This window comes from Saccostrea echinata, unplaced genomic scaffold, assembly GCF_033153115.1.
Source record: "Saccostrea echinata isolate AGI-Se365-2 ecotype Australia unplaced genomic scaffold, CSIRO_AGI_Sech_v1 ptg000081l, whole genome shotgun sequence".
Taxonomy (NCBI): domain Eukaryota; kingdom Metazoa; phylum Mollusca; class Bivalvia; order Ostreida; family Ostreidae; genus Saccostrea; species Saccostrea echinata.
The window spans coordinates 1,587,808-1,603,603 of record NW_026889830.1 but is presented as its reverse complement, the minus strand read 5'-3'; the positions used below and the strand labels follow the sequence as shown (position 1 = coordinate 1,603,603).

Here is a 15,796-nt window from a genome sequence, read left to right as displayed (position 1 = left end):
CTTTTGGAAAGTATTAAAGTAATGAGTATTTACAATCGCTTTGCATACCATATCTCAGTAGATTAGATAATGTTAAGGACATACACAACATAATTGGAACTTTATTGTCTTTTTCCCTGAAGTTGAAGAGTTCCAATACTTAAAGGAACCGTGTGCTACAATTTAATGTCTATATATGCTGTTGTGCACTTCTTCTAAAACAAGTTTGGATAAACAAAACATCTAGAATATATGCTAAGTAATTTTTGTATATCTTTCTTTTAATTACACAAGAATTTTCATCAATTGATATCTTTTCAAAACCCCTGGTAAAGCATGCCAATTTTTTGTCTAAGAACATCTGATGGCACTATAATCTTAAATTAAAAATATCTTGAAAAATCATCAGTAGGTAAGGTACATTGCGTATGTCCTTAATGCCTTGTGTATCCTTTTATGCATGCAAACTTAAATTAAATCAAGAGACTGTAACAGATACACTTTTACATACTCTGCCATTATGATACATGGCACAAAAGAGTAATTCTCCCTTCCAAGGTATATCAAACGTTGCAATGTTTGATCTTTTATATTCTATAATTATTCGTATTTATATTTATTTGTATTGTATAATTTTACATTTTTGTTTTATAATTTTATAATTGTAAATTTGTTTTCAAAAGAAAAAAAACTCTAATTGCATTCTGTAATTTTGCATCTGTATTTCATAATTTTCACTTTGAGTTATATAATTAATATTTGTTATTTGTATTGAATAGTTTCCATTGTATTTTAAAATACATTATTTGTAATAATTTATGATGTTTCAGTTTCTATTGTTTGTGAATTTCATTAAAATTTAATTATAAGAAAACAAATAAATTTGTTATTGAATGCAAATAAAAAACACAAACAACACAAACTTAAACTTCATAAAATATAAGAGCTTATACAATATAAATATTGATATATAGAATACAAATGGAGAATGGTAGAACACAACATAAATTGACAATTATTGGTGTACGTTACACTTAGAAAATTATAGAAAGCAAATAGGAAATATACGATACAAATGAACAATTAAAGAATACAATATAGGATAAAAATATAAAATGCAAACTGTGAAAGAAAAAGATAAAATACTACATTGTTTGACATATCTTACACTCCTTCAATCTCTTAAAAATAGATTACACAACAATGTGAACGTATTATAGGTATTTTGCGAATAATGTCTTAAAATTATGATATTGTCGTGGAATAAAGGTACTAATGTAACATTTTTGGTACTTCAATTCAGACTAAGAAATGTTAATAGTATCTTAATAAGCACTAAGAAAGTCTGATTACAAGGAAAAAAAACTCAATATGTTCTGAAATACTTGAAATGGTCTAAAATATCTGGCCTTAAGATGACATAGTCATAAACTACAACGATGAGTTCAACTGAAATCAGATGACAATACTTCAAGCTTCAACAGGTAAATAAACCGTAGAAAAATTGTCCACAAATCAATTAACTGGAATTTAATAGAGGCATATTTTGTCTGATTTAAGGTTTGTCTTTCGTCAGCTTTTGAGAAAAGTCAGAACCTCTAACTTCAAACTGATTTTTACAATGCAAGTTTTTATATCATACTTGAATTAAAAAATTTAACTTATATAACGTTCAATTTTAAAACTGCTCACAAAATCGATGGGAGGATTATTTCTTGTGATGGAAGGATATTAAGAAGAAAATTTTTCAAATCATTTGATATCTTGGAACTTTAGCCCTACATATTTTTTACTCAGAGAATTGTTTTCGTTATTGTATGTTAGGGATATGAAATATATATTTCAATTAATATTTATGGAAGAAATTTTACACATTCACTTAACAAACCTTGTCCACAAAAGAAGTCAAGATAATATTTACATTTTCCTTAAAAATTACCTGAAAATTTTCATCACTGACCCCAACTTTTTCTTTCATTATTTTAAACTACACAATACCCTCAACCAATCAGCACTAAAGTCATTAAAAGCTTAATACAAGAAAAGCTAGGTTTTATTGGCGGGTTTAGATTTTTAATACCCCAAATATATTTTTTTAAGTGAAAAAATGTCACACAATAATTAACGCGCATTAAGATGGAATTTTTAAAGTAATAAATATTATTCAATGTTTAATGGACTTTTGAGCTTGAATACTGTTCGTTATCTCCATATATTTCATTCAAAGTATTTTACATAAGTGAAATATGGAGATTACAAACAGTATTCAAGCTCAAAGTCCATTAAAACAATATTAATTGGGAGCAGAGCAAACACAGACCTCCAAAAAAATCAGAGGTGGGATCAGGTGCCATGGAGCAGTGAGCATTCCCTGCCAACCGGTCACACCCGCTGTGTGTTCCTTGTCATAATCGGGAAAAACGGAAAAAAGATAAGATTATGTTTATTGCCATGATAACATTAATTTGGTAAAATATTATGAAGGTTTAAGTGGTAAACTTCGTTTGTTTTGTTTGTCTGTTTATTGTTTAACGTCCCTCTCGAAAAATTTTCATTCATATGGAGACGCCACCATTTACCGGTGGAGAGCTGCAAATTTTGACCTATACTCGACACTCGAGGCGATTGAGCAGTGAGGTTTTTTTTTTTTTCGTACCAGCACCTACTGCAACATGGGACTTCGGTTTGTACGGTCTCATCCGAAGGTTAACTTCGTAACATAAAGGAACATTTTCTTGCTGATCATTTGTCGCTTTGAAATCCCACCTTATTAACTAAAATACGCTGTTGATACTTCATATGCAGATACATGCATCATAAAGATGATATGTCGAATTGATATTTTTTCCCCTATTTCTTTTACTATACTTTGCTTTGATGTTAAGGTATGTAACTCGTCAGCTTTTAAGAAAAGTTTGGTCAGAACCTCTAACTTCAAAACTTCATTACAATTCAATTTTTATAACATAATTGAATTAAACACTACAATTATACAATATACAATTTAAAAACTGCTCACAAAGTCATAAAAAAACGTTTATGAGGGACTATTTTTTGTGGTGGAAGGATATTTAGATGAAAATCCTTCAAACCGACACATTTGTTACAATTAATATCTTGGAACTTTAGCCCGACATATTTTTACTCAGAGCATGTTTTCCGTTATTATATGTCAGGAATATTAAATATAGATTTCAATGTATATTTTAGAACACATTTTACACATTCACTCATCAGACTTTGCCTAGAAATGGAAATATATTTGGTCGATACAATGACCTTGTCAACAAATACAATTTATCATTGATTCAAATGCTGACTGACGTTTTTCATACTAATTGTTAGGTCATTATTTACACACTGAATTGTCGACGGATATTTCCGTTATTTCCCGATCATCACAAAGAGAACACGGCGGGTGTGACCGGTCGGCAGGGGATGCTCACTTCTCCATGGAACGTGATCCCACCTCTGATGTTTTGGAGGTCCGTGTTTGCTCTGCTCCTATTTTGTAATGTTTAATGGACTTTTGAGCTTGAATACTGCTTGTTATCTCCATACATTTCATTAAAGAAGTCAAGATAAAATTTACACAGTTTTTTTTGCCCGAAAATCGCATATTTTGACCAGTATCGCAAAATTTACATCACTGACCCCAACTTTTTCTTTCATCATTTTAAACTACACGGTACTTCCAACCAATCAGCACTAAAGTCATAAAAGTTTGATAGACGAAAATATTTTATTGCCCATTTAGATTTTTAATACCCCAAATATGATACTTTTTTAGTGCAAAAAAGGTCACACAATGCATTATACGCATTAATTTGCATGATTTGTTCAATGATGCATATTATTCAAATTATTTTACGTAAAAAAAAGATTATATTTATTGCCAATGTTACATCCGATAAAGTATGACAAAGATTAAAGTAATTAACATAAGAATTACAATTTAAGTGCAAAAAGGTCAAATTAGTTGTACCGTTGCTCAGTAAGATGCACACTGACCACTAATTTTCTTTGCGATTTTGAATCACGCTATATGAGTACTTATCTAAAATATACTTCTCAGAAAATCCTTGATATAACTAATTTCACGAGTGACATACCTTAACTTAAAGAATTCAGTCCTATTCTTGATATCTTAAGAAGAGGTTTTTCCTTTCAAACAAATCAATTTGAATTCTTAAAAATTTAATTCTAGTATCTATGTTTCCCTTAACAGAGTTGAGATACATTACTCTTTGCCACGTACATCAATGGAAGGTAAAAACCCTCATATCCATCCTTACGCCACAGCAGATCGTTTCATTGTTTTGTATTAATCAAAATCATCATCAGAAAATAATAAAGCACATACATTTGCTCGAATATATCATAAAAGTATAAATATATTGTCAATAGCTTGCCTCGTTTTAGAAATTGTTCGTATGTAGAGTATGTTCTTGCGTATCGAATCAACTGAGAGACATAAACCCCATAAGTAGGAGACAGGCTTGGGGCAAATTACATTGTAAAGTAATGCATTACATTACCATTACTTCACATTATACACACACGTACTCTGAAGTTTACAGTAAAAAGATGATTGGGTTTCTGATTTATATTATCTATGTAGTTTTTGGAGACAATCTATCGGAATTGTTATCATTTACTTTTAAAGACTTTGGGTAGCAAACGAAAACAAGTTGAAAGTGAAAACTGTCCAGATTTTAAGGACTAACCCTCCCCCCTCCCACGAATAATATATGTCATTAAAGTATTTCCTACATTCCTATTTTTATTCAGTTGAATCTGCTCATTGAATATGGTAGATCAACAGTAATGTACAGTAATGTTGAAAAAATGGACGTTTATATTCTGACACTGAAATGTCCATCTGGTCTTTGAAATTCTAGAAAATTAACCTTAAACATATAAATATTGACTTTGTTTCATATTTATGTGTTAACAATTCATTTTTTTTCGTAGCATGCGTAGCATGAACTTCATTTCCGAAGACGCAATATTAATGAAATGATATATAAATAAACGCCTTATATCACGTCGTCGTACCGATGAAATCGATGAAGTGACCTCATATAAGCCAAAAAATTCCAGGATTTCTTCTTTTGGTCCATCCTTTTAATTCAGGATTTTAAACTGAGCAGTGGCAGATTCAGTCAATAGTGGTGTATTTGAATGCGGTTTAATTCCTGGAAATTTGACTTCATTAAAAGAACTTTCCAAAATATGGATGAAATTCAATGCTGTGACGTTAAAGTCAGAAGATTTTGATCTAAGTGTATTCTTTTTTCACATTTCACTCTAGTTAAGATCATTCTATTCATCGCTTAAAGTTGCATAATGAGTCAAAATCATGTGTTTCTTTTAAAAGAAAATTGTATCACAAAACAAAAGATTTCTGTGAAGTTTTGACAACTCAACTGCACTGTAAAGCAAGAAAAAAACTGCAAAATATAAGTGCCTGAAAAACAAATGTTGTATCTATCGATTTGTTTTTATCGTCAATGTCAACAATGTCAAGGTCACGCGTCCTTTATTTTTAGCGTGAAACTTGTAATCAACATTGAATTGGGGCAAGCAGAAGTAAGGAATAAGATATGATCATCTTTTTTGAAGATTGTATCAAAATTCTCAGTCATCCGACCTTTATATCCATGGAATTGAAACCATGATAAATTCTTCAACTTTTCAGCGCATGCGTACAATAAAAAGGAAGAAGTGAAGCAATATTTTTGTGATGGGTTATACAAAGATTTTTTTTACTTTTATTTTTCTCCATTAAATTAGATTTTTTAGGTTCTGAAACCTGTAATTTTCTGAAACCTAATATCTTCAAGAACTGAAAAAAATTTGCATGTGTCATGCAAAAATTCTACTGTTATCAATTTTCCCGTTTGTCCGTCACAGTGTCACTTTAAGTAGTTCTGATGCAGCGCGATTTCTTTCTCTCTTTTAATTTATGGTGGTCTGACAATTCATTAACAGAAAATTGGAAAAAAAGTGGTTTTTATCAAATGTTTTTGAGTTTCTTTTCGTCAGATAAGCGTTATTATGTGTTAAAGATTATTGTTTGAAATTCTGTTATCCAAAGAGCTAGGTTCACTTTATGCGTAAAATGGCCCTGTAGATATACCAATTTATTGACTAGCACCTTATTTTCCATTTTAAACATCAAAATAAAGTAAAGACTTTCTCCTTAAAGTCCAGGTCTTGGAAAACAAGCTTTATGGAATTGCAATGTTCTTCAATTTTAAGGAAAACAGGTATATTTTAGTACTTTCAGAGAAGAAACATAATATGAGCGCACCCTCTGATCTAAAAAATAAAACATGCTTTGTAATCCTCAGAAACGGTTCTATCAGTAAATAATTGCATATTTTAGATCAGAGATTGTGCTCTATATTAAATATCGAAAAATATCGAAAAATAGCTTTAAAATTTGTCTGTTTTTGTAGAATTGTTCAGGATATGAGGAAAATGACGCATTGCATGACGTCATAATGCATTGACTAGCCAGAAAATTACGTCATTTTTGGTAAATTCGCGATCGCCAAATGTCTTAATGAAATTTTATGCATTGTCAACTAAAACTAAGCAGTTTCAGTTTTTCAGAAATTCACAGGGCCAAAAAAGGCCCTAAGTGAACCTTGTTCTTTATCTATTTACTAGTATTTTCATATATATGATTGATGATATTCGCTACTTTGAGAGTTTGAACGTTTTAGTGTATGGTGGTCCAACACCGGAGTCTGTGAATATGGAGAGAAGCACTGATATCGTAGAACAAGTCGGGATGTACCTCTTCGCTCTTTATCATGTTGTCATCATCATTGTTTTGATCAACATGTTAATTGCTATGATGAGCCACTCATTTGAGGATATTCAGGTCTGTAATTATCAACATTAATTGTATATCAGTTGGAATTGTTAATTATGGCTGAGAACACAAAAAAACTATGAGTTAACCAGGATTCAATTCACAAACTACAAAGTTGTTTAGGTTAAAAAGTGATAATAAATTGTTGTCTATTGATAGTTAAATAATACAAGTATTGAAAGGTTCTCAGGATTATCTGGAATTAGGTTTTTGTGTTTCATGGAAATTGATCATTTTTTTCAAGAAAACCACATACAGGTGTTTATTGGCAATATAATCTGTTTTTGGTACTTAAAGACTGATTGTGATGTGGAATGGAAATTTGCCAGAACCAAACTTTGGCTGAACTATATGGATGAGGGAAGTACCCTACCAGTGCCATTTAATATGATACCTACACCCAAATCTCTCTGCTATGCCTGGAGGTTCTGTAAAGACTTGTTAGCAATATCTGATGTATCTTGGTTGGAATATCAGACGAAGAAAAAGCAGACATTTATTAAGGTGAATAAATCTCAAATTGTGATTGTTGCTTTTTATATACCTTTAGTGATAATGATTGTGATAGTGTATGTTGATTTTATTTTATAAAAATAATCGAGAAACATTCCTGTGATGTGAAATAGTCTATATGCTGTGAAATAGTCTACATATAGTTATGAACGGTTAGCATTGCATGACTCTTGTATTTAAAATAACGGTAGAAACATGAGTAAATTGTTGGATTTGTTGGAAAGGTGTTTCACAGGCGCTACATTGGGGAGGACGTGGCGCCGTGTAAACACCTACCCTACAGGCCACCACTGACCAACGTTAATAACTGTCTTGTGTTGTCTCCACGAAATGTGCATGTCAAGCTGCTCCTATTCTTTTTTCTAGTATGAAAAAATTAGACAAATTGAAATTAATACCTGGTTTGTATAAATAAATGTAGATTCTAGTCGAATTTCTAATATTTAAATGATAATTGATTATTACTATAAAAACACTTCAGAATAAATGTATAGCGTATATTTTTCATACAATGGTTGAGGATATTCATTTACTTTAATAAAAAAAATAAGCAAAAAAAAAAAAAAAAAAAAAAAAAAAAAAAAAAGAGTTTTTACCAGCAATGGAAGAAGAAATATCTTGCTTTCAATGAGTTGTTTTCACAGAAAAGGAGAGAAAGAGTGTGTAAAACACTGGATCTTAAAGTAGAAGATACGTCCTACAGCGACATAATGCAGAGATTGGTCAAACGATATCTATTTAAAATGGAGCGTGCAAAAGATGAAAAAGAACTTGGTGAGACGTTTTTATGTTAATGGTTGTAGCTTTATTTATCTCTTAAAGTTATTCTATTTGATTTAAAGACACTAGATGTAAAGGAAGATGAATCGCGTAATATTTCTATTGCATCACTTCAGCTCTAGGAACCAGTTATGTATAAGAAATATGGGAAACTGCAATGTTGTTTGTTTATTCATCTCTATTTTTACTTATTATTTACTTAAATTAAAATATATTAGAAGGAAAAAAATATTATTCTGATATGATTGGATATATTCTGATATGATTGGAATAATTGGCAAAAACTGTGATGAGGCTTTATATATACTTAACACAATGTACTCATTTAAATCGTATATTACAATACACCATATGGTTTAACTTAGTAAAAGATGGAGTGCCTAATTTACGAAATGAGGACGTAGAAATCGTGGAGACAAATGACACACCCCCACCAGTACCGGAAGCTCCTAGTAGGATTCCCTACGCCACACCCATCAACGAAGAAGAGGAAGATGAAACGCAGTCTATTAATAAAAGTAATATATAAAGTTATTATAAAAAGCAACATAGGAGTTATTTGAAGATTAAAACCGATATTTACATTTTGCAATATTTTGTCAGTAATAACCAAACCACTAATTAACAAAGGGTAGATGTTCCTAACCATCTCTGAGCTATGTCTTGATTAATTATGACGTTGCGCACGGTGTTGGTACTATAAATTCTGACTCTTTAGATGTCGTAAAGATTCACTCCCAATCCTCTAAATTGAATGAAATTTAGGAAGTACAATAATTTGGATACATACTTTGTGATATTGTTGAATTTTTAATATCATTTTCTCAATTTCATGAGTTTGGGCTGATTCTACAGTGCGTAAGTAAAATGTTCAACAGAAAAAAATCGTTTCCTAAAGTTGACATTAGCCCACATGGCGATGTGTACTAGACATAAATGCCAAACAAAAGGAAATTTTGATGAATAATCCTTAAGTACATATGTTTCTAAAATAAGTTATGTTGATAAATGTCATATTACTGCTAATACGTAGATATTAGTAAGGCTTTGTTAAGTGTAGCCATTTTGTTATACACGTACGAGTCGCTGTACTGTAACTTAGATGTCTCAGTTACATATCAAAAATACTTAAATTAATGCCATATATATACCAATCATTACTGTATCTTGAAAGAACATTTCATATTGTATTAGATAATAACATAATTTTTACGGTAATCATCTACATGAAATAAATACAAGCATCAATATAAATGTAGCCATTTTGTCACAGATACGAAAAACGCCATTTTACACACTACATATATACGAATCACGTCGGGAGCGTCAAATTATTATCGCCGTGATCTTTTTTCCCCAATTTTCTGCAGGTCTGGAGTACCAAGAAGGGTAGAAGGTCCTTTTCCAATTATTTTAGAATAATCTTTCGTTTTAAATTTTCTGAAAATTTTCATTCAAACACCGGTACCCCCTTTTTATTTTGTTGCAGCAATATCTAAACATATCACTTTATTGTTCTCTCTCTCTCTCTCTCTCTCTGTTGCTAAAAAAAGAGAATGAGGACCCCCCCCCCCAAAAAAAAAAAGTAATAGGATTTCTGAATTTGGCTATAAGCCAGTTTCTTTTTCTGTCAATTTGGTAGGGTTTTTAGTCGCGAAACGTCCCCATCCCTCCTTTTTTTGCATGTCAATACCCTCCACCCCCGATTTGTAAAGAGAGCTTAACTACTGGGGCTGAAAAAAAAAACAAGAAAAGTTCAATTCAATATAAGACCATTTAATTTTTTTTTTCAGTCTAGCGACCTTCTATAATTCTAGAACCAATCTACCGTCTGATTCACAAAAACATATCAGTACAAAAGCCCAAAATTAAAACAATGAACTTTATACATGTACAGGCCTCCATGTGATCTCTAAAATTTATTCGCCAACTGGCTTCTTATCAAAAAAATTAGTCGCCAATGCAAATTTTTAGTCGCCAGGTAATTTTTTGTAAGCATTAATTTAAAAACAGACATTAGTCAATATATAAAAAGGCATGCCCATTGCTTTTTTTTTTTTTTTTTTTTTTTTTTTTTTTTTAATTGAAAATGTTAATAATTCAGTAATTTGACAATCACCAAGTCAATTTAAAATGGTCGCCAATTTGGCGACTTACAAAATTTTTTTTTAGGCGCCAATCAAAATTTTAAGGCGCCATGGCGACCAAATTAGTCGCCAATTAGAGCCCTGATTTATCAGTCTTTCCCCTCTAAAGTCTTTTTCAGAAAACTGGCTCTTGAGTAGAATTTCCCCTTCAGAAATCCCACAACAGATTCAATTTTACGGGGGAATCCCTAGGGCTGTGTATTGAGCAAAAAAATTCGATACGACACGATACGATATTTTATAATGCGATATCCGATATATTGGACTCTTTAACAAATCTATCAAAAAAGTCTTATAAATCATCTTATGCATGAATTTTATAAAAACTAATTGTTTTAAAACCCATTTCAAAAGTTTTGTCTCACTATGTCTAAAAATTACACTTCAAATTCAAGCTTTTAATGACTGTAAAAACAACAAGTTAAAATAAAGTTTATGTATTTTGTAATATTTATCTAAGATGTGCTATCTCCTTCATGATTATATTATTTTTAATCAATTTTAATTCAAAACACTGAAAATATAACCTTTAGTGATTGAAATTCCTAACTTTTTCACAGCATTATAAGAAAATCTGCCTATCCGATACGTATTGGAAGTTATTTTTTCAATACGATACATTCTTAAATATCGCTACGTATCAATATATTGATGATATTGATACAGCCCTAGAAATCCTTACTCTGTGTAACAGTTATAAAGTGCGATTCCCTTAAGAACCAATTTACCCCTTCTCCTATAAAATATCATGCCAGTACGTATATATGAGGGCAAGGGGGCGACAAATGCCCCTTCTACAATTTTTCCACAGGCGTTCTCGCAGTAGACAATCTTAATGAAACTTCACAAAAATTGTAATAAAAAAAGTCTAGTTGTGTCAACATTTAATTTATTTAAAAAAAGAGGAATTTTATTTTTAATTTTTTTTTCTCCAGTTATATTTCATCAAACTACATGTGCATAATATTGATTAAGTGTCTCTCCAAGTTTCTGGAGTTTAAAATAGCTATCGAGTATTACACCTCTGTGGTCGAGGGGTCATACCTATCCTACAGCTTGCAAGAGCAGTGCTTCTTGTATTGTACTTTTTTTAACTACTAAAATTTCATACTAAATTTGAACAATTCCTGAGCGAAAACACTAATATTTCTATTAAAAAGTCAGTTGACTTTCATATAAACTTTAATAATGTCGATACGCAGCTATGTTAAGGCTTCCCGAAGCTTTAAAATGCGCTCAAAACATATGTCATTGCGAGGTCGGTTTTGGTTTTAATTTATAAGTATTGAACTTAAGTACTCCCAATTTATATAGAGGGTATCCTCGGCTATACATTAACATATTTGTTATGATATCACATGACTTTGTTGATCACGTGACGGTCATTTATAATTTTTTGAAGTGTTCCATATAAATTGCTTCGGCGCAGCTGATTAACACAATAATTATAAACATTTTGTTATGTAATTAAACTCGTCGTATCCTTGTGTATCCGAAATGTGCTTGGGAAAAGTCATAGCATTACTTAGATACAAAATATTTCCTGAGAAATTCAGCTTACCTACAAATTTGAGGGTATTTTCCACACAATATCGTAATCTGTGTTAAAACAAATCCAACACACATTTTTCCCAAGCAAGATTCAATTAGAGAACAACCTCTTCTTACTGATATCCACAAAAATTCTCAGATTAATCCTCATTAATCACCTGCGCCAGACTCTTTTATACACACAAAATAAATTCTACCTCCAACCACGGGTATAAAACAGAGTACATTTCAAAAGTATATTTTTCATAATCATTTTGAACATGCTGAATTTCAATCAAGGGTAGGTAAGCGGTGTATTTTTAAGATATTCTGACATATAAGACTTAAAAAACCTTTATCGACACGTGAATTTTGCAATAGCTATCTAGCATTTTACATGCAGTTTGAAATAAAGTGTAAAGTTTATGACAATCTCCCCGTCATAACACCTCAAGTTTGCAGTGACTTTACGTCATTTTCCATTATGACGTCATATTTTGGTAGTTCAGAGATGTGAAGGCACAGAGTGCACTGTGATATTCTACGGGAAGCCTTAACCTACCTGCGTATGATTTAAGCATTGATAAAACAGGGGAAAACCTACTCTGTGAAAGAAAGGGGGGAAAAATAGGCTCTAGTGTAAGATTTCCCCTCGGGGGAAGGATCCCACTCCTGAGTATAGATCCGGGGGGGTGGGGGTGGGGGCTGATTATGGGGAAATCCTACTTTGTACATCGGTTGTCATAAAAATGACGTCATCCAAACGTTTTGATTTCATAAATCCATTTTTCTCGCAGAAAGACACATTTTCTCTATCGTAGAAAAATATATTCCTATGCAAAATAAAGGTTGTAAATGCTAAGTACATTACCTAATCTAACATATTTTAGAAAAATATAGAAAGCAAATGATAGAATTCAAAAGGTTTCATTAAAAAAAGCAGGCGGGGGAGGTCGGGAAGGGGGGAAGGTCCGGACCCCCTCCACCCTAGGATTTTCAGTTATTATTTTGTTTTTGCTTGTCAAAAACTTTGAGAGTCATATTTCTTTTTTAATTGGTTGGACCCCCCTTCTGAAAAATCCTGGAACCGCGCATGAAAGGACTACCGATTTTCTATGCTTTTCTCTTATCTTGGGTGTCAAAAACCAAGGCGCATGCGGGGCTTGATAGAAATAGAAAACTTGAAATGACGTATTGGAAAAAAATGAAGGGGAGACAGTTGAAAGAGAAAGCTACTTGATGTGTTTTCTCCTTGCAAGACAGAGAGTACAAAGTGAGAAAAAAGAAATAGAAAGAGGAATCAAGGATATGAATGGGGATATGTATGTCTGTGGCAATATCATATTTAAAATCTTACAATTTATTTATAAGATTATAAGATTTTTAGTGTACATCTGAATACTTTCAATGAAGATTCAAGAATTGAAAAGTTTGTGCCCTGTAATTTTATTTAGATTTTAAAAAATAAATAAAATTCACATTAAACAACTAAAATATGCAATTATAACGTTTAAAACTTTGTAACAACGTTATGACTTTAATTACGTTATTTTGACGTAACGTCAATGTGTACCAACACCGTGCGCAACGTCTATAGTTTCTGTGTTAAGTATGCATGTTTATCACGTATGAACCAGTACGGTAAAAATGTATATACATGTACAAGCTATAAGAATACGTGTCCATTACTTGATGTGTGTACGGATGATCACTAACATGAAGATTCATTAGGGAACTAAATAGGTCCCTGGCTTCATCGTTTATGCAAAATGTCAAGTGCTCAAAGTCGGTTTTCATCATATAGCAGAATTATAGTGCCGTTAGTTTTGAAACATTCATCTACGAAGACATTTATTTGTCTCTGATTTAAACAAAACTATGTTTAAAAAGATGGATACATTAAATGAATATGATAGAACCATAATAATTTAATTATTCATGATAGTTAATAATTTTCTTACTAATTCAGATCTCAGGCAAGGGATAGGATCCAAACGGAAGCTGTGCAGTCGGTCGAACATGCGCAGAGTATCAAGCAGTGTGGCTCCTTCTCCCACAACTCTTGTGATCCCTCAGTTAGATGCTATTCAACGATCACAGAAGCTCTTAGACGTTCGTTTACAACACCTTCAAGCAAATAGTAAAGAAAACAATCGCATTATTGACGATATAGAATTTCTTAGACGTGTAATGACAGAAAATCAGAAGGCGTTATTTAACATTATACATGCTCTTGGAAATATGCAAGGTGAAATTGTTGACCTTGTCAAATGTCTATCGTCAACACCTGTACCAGACAAAAATCATAGTCATATGAACTCTTCAAATTCCGTTTCAAAATCTTCAGGGAAAAAGCGCACAAGTCATCAGGATGATGAAGAAAGTGAAGTTTGATGAAAATGTGAACAGAGGGAGGGTGGCTAATGGCATACTTTAAAATAATTTGAATCAGGGGCTACAGAGTAAAAATATTTCAATTCTTTAAAAGATAATATGATATATACATATAAATATAAATATATATATATATATATATATATATATATATATATATATATATATATATATATATATATATATATATATATATATATATATCTGAAAAAGTAATTCTTTGAAATATTTAAGATAATAATTGAAAGTTTTATTGATAGAAAACAAAGCAGAAAAGTGATATACATTGTATTTTAAACTGTGATGCAACTAAATGTGCAATATGGACTGTTATAGTCAATTTTTATTACATTGTTAGAATATTGTGAATATGTTGTTTCTTTACACGAGACAGTAAAAAGCCAGTAATAAAAGTTGTTAAATTTTTGGTGAGAGTGTTCTTTATTTATGTTAAAACTGTTTTAAGCATTGTCATCATCCTCAGAATATGTCTTATATAATGTGTATCTTTTGTGTATATCTTTAATTTTTTGGAAAACTTTGCCGAAGAAAATATGACTTCGCCATAAGCAGGTGTTGCTTTGCATACAATTTAACTGTATACAGTAAAATATTTACTGACATCACTTTAATATTGAAATGTGTAAAATAAAGATGTAATTGCCAATTTCAACATTCTGCTGCACACACGTCCCTTCTCACAAATGGTTAACTCAGGTATGTATCCTCCTACAGTTTTAGTACTTTTTAAAAAAAGAAACTTGACAAACAAGCAGACCAAACTAATGATAATAATTCTATTTATTGATGTTCCCATAGTTTCGAGTTCAAGTACTTTTCTCTTCCTGTGTTATAAGGAAAAACCAGTAGAGCTACTCTCTCGTCAGAGACTTGTTTTGACATTTGAAAGCCCAAGAGTATATAATTTAATGTCTTAATGAAGAATTCTTACACTTACACTTGTTTTAACATTTTCTGAAAACTTCTCTAGAAAGGCAGAAGAAAATTAAAACATAAATATTTATAAACTCATTTGTGTGCACACAATGCCATATTTTCGACAGGGGGCAGTAAGGAAAGAAGTATCCCAATGTACATGTAAGTGAAAGAAGTTGCTATCTAATATGCCTTTCATTCCAAACAAAAAATCAACAAAAAGTACCTCCTAATGTATCTTGTCCCCCTTTTTTTTTTTAAATGGTATTTCCTTCTTTTATTTTCTCTTGAAGTTTTCCATATTTCTCAGTATGACATCTGTCTGAAATTAAATTACAGTTAACGTTGCAATATGCATCAAACCTATCGCCGGATTAACTAACTATTCATTGACAAATTTTGGCACCAATAATTTATGCTTCCATGCTTTAAGCATAAAAATACAGCGGCCAAATACGGCCAAAAAGTGTGATTTTACCTTTATGCACGAATTTGGTAGAGGTTCAACAAGAAATGAGGACCCAAGCGTGCACTGCTCTGTTATCCCACAAAGTCACCGGCGTGTAATGAAAGTTAAACATCTGCTTTTATTGATTATATTTGTAAATGCTGTATATGAAATTAAAATATC

The 15,796-nt window shown here is 31.5% G+C and overlaps 1 protein-coding gene across 4 annotated transcripts in view; it reads left to right on the top strand.

Moving 5' to 3' along the window:
- Window positions 1-14,300, top strand: part of LOC133176714 (short transient receptor potential channel 7-like) — a 56,203-nt gene extending 41,903 nt beyond the window's left edge. For all 4 annotated transcript variants that reach the window (XM_061311789.1, XM_061311790.1, XM_061311787.1 and 1 more), the window contains 5 exons: window positions 6,714-6,874; window positions 7,163-7,369; window positions 8,023-8,152; window positions 8,524-8,676; window positions 13,805-14,300. In XM_061311789.1, coding sequence (XP_061167773.1) covers window positions 6,714-6,874; window positions 7,163-7,369; window positions 8,023-8,152; window positions 8,524-8,676; window positions 13,805-14,229 — 1,076 coding nt within the window. In that variant the 3' untranslated portion in view covers window positions 14,230-14,300. The remainder of the gene's footprint in view (window positions 1-6,713; window positions 6,875-7,162; window positions 7,370-8,022; window positions 8,153-8,523; window positions 8,677-13,804) is intronic.
- The last annotated feature ends 1,496 nt before the right edge of the window (window positions 14,301-15,796 follow it).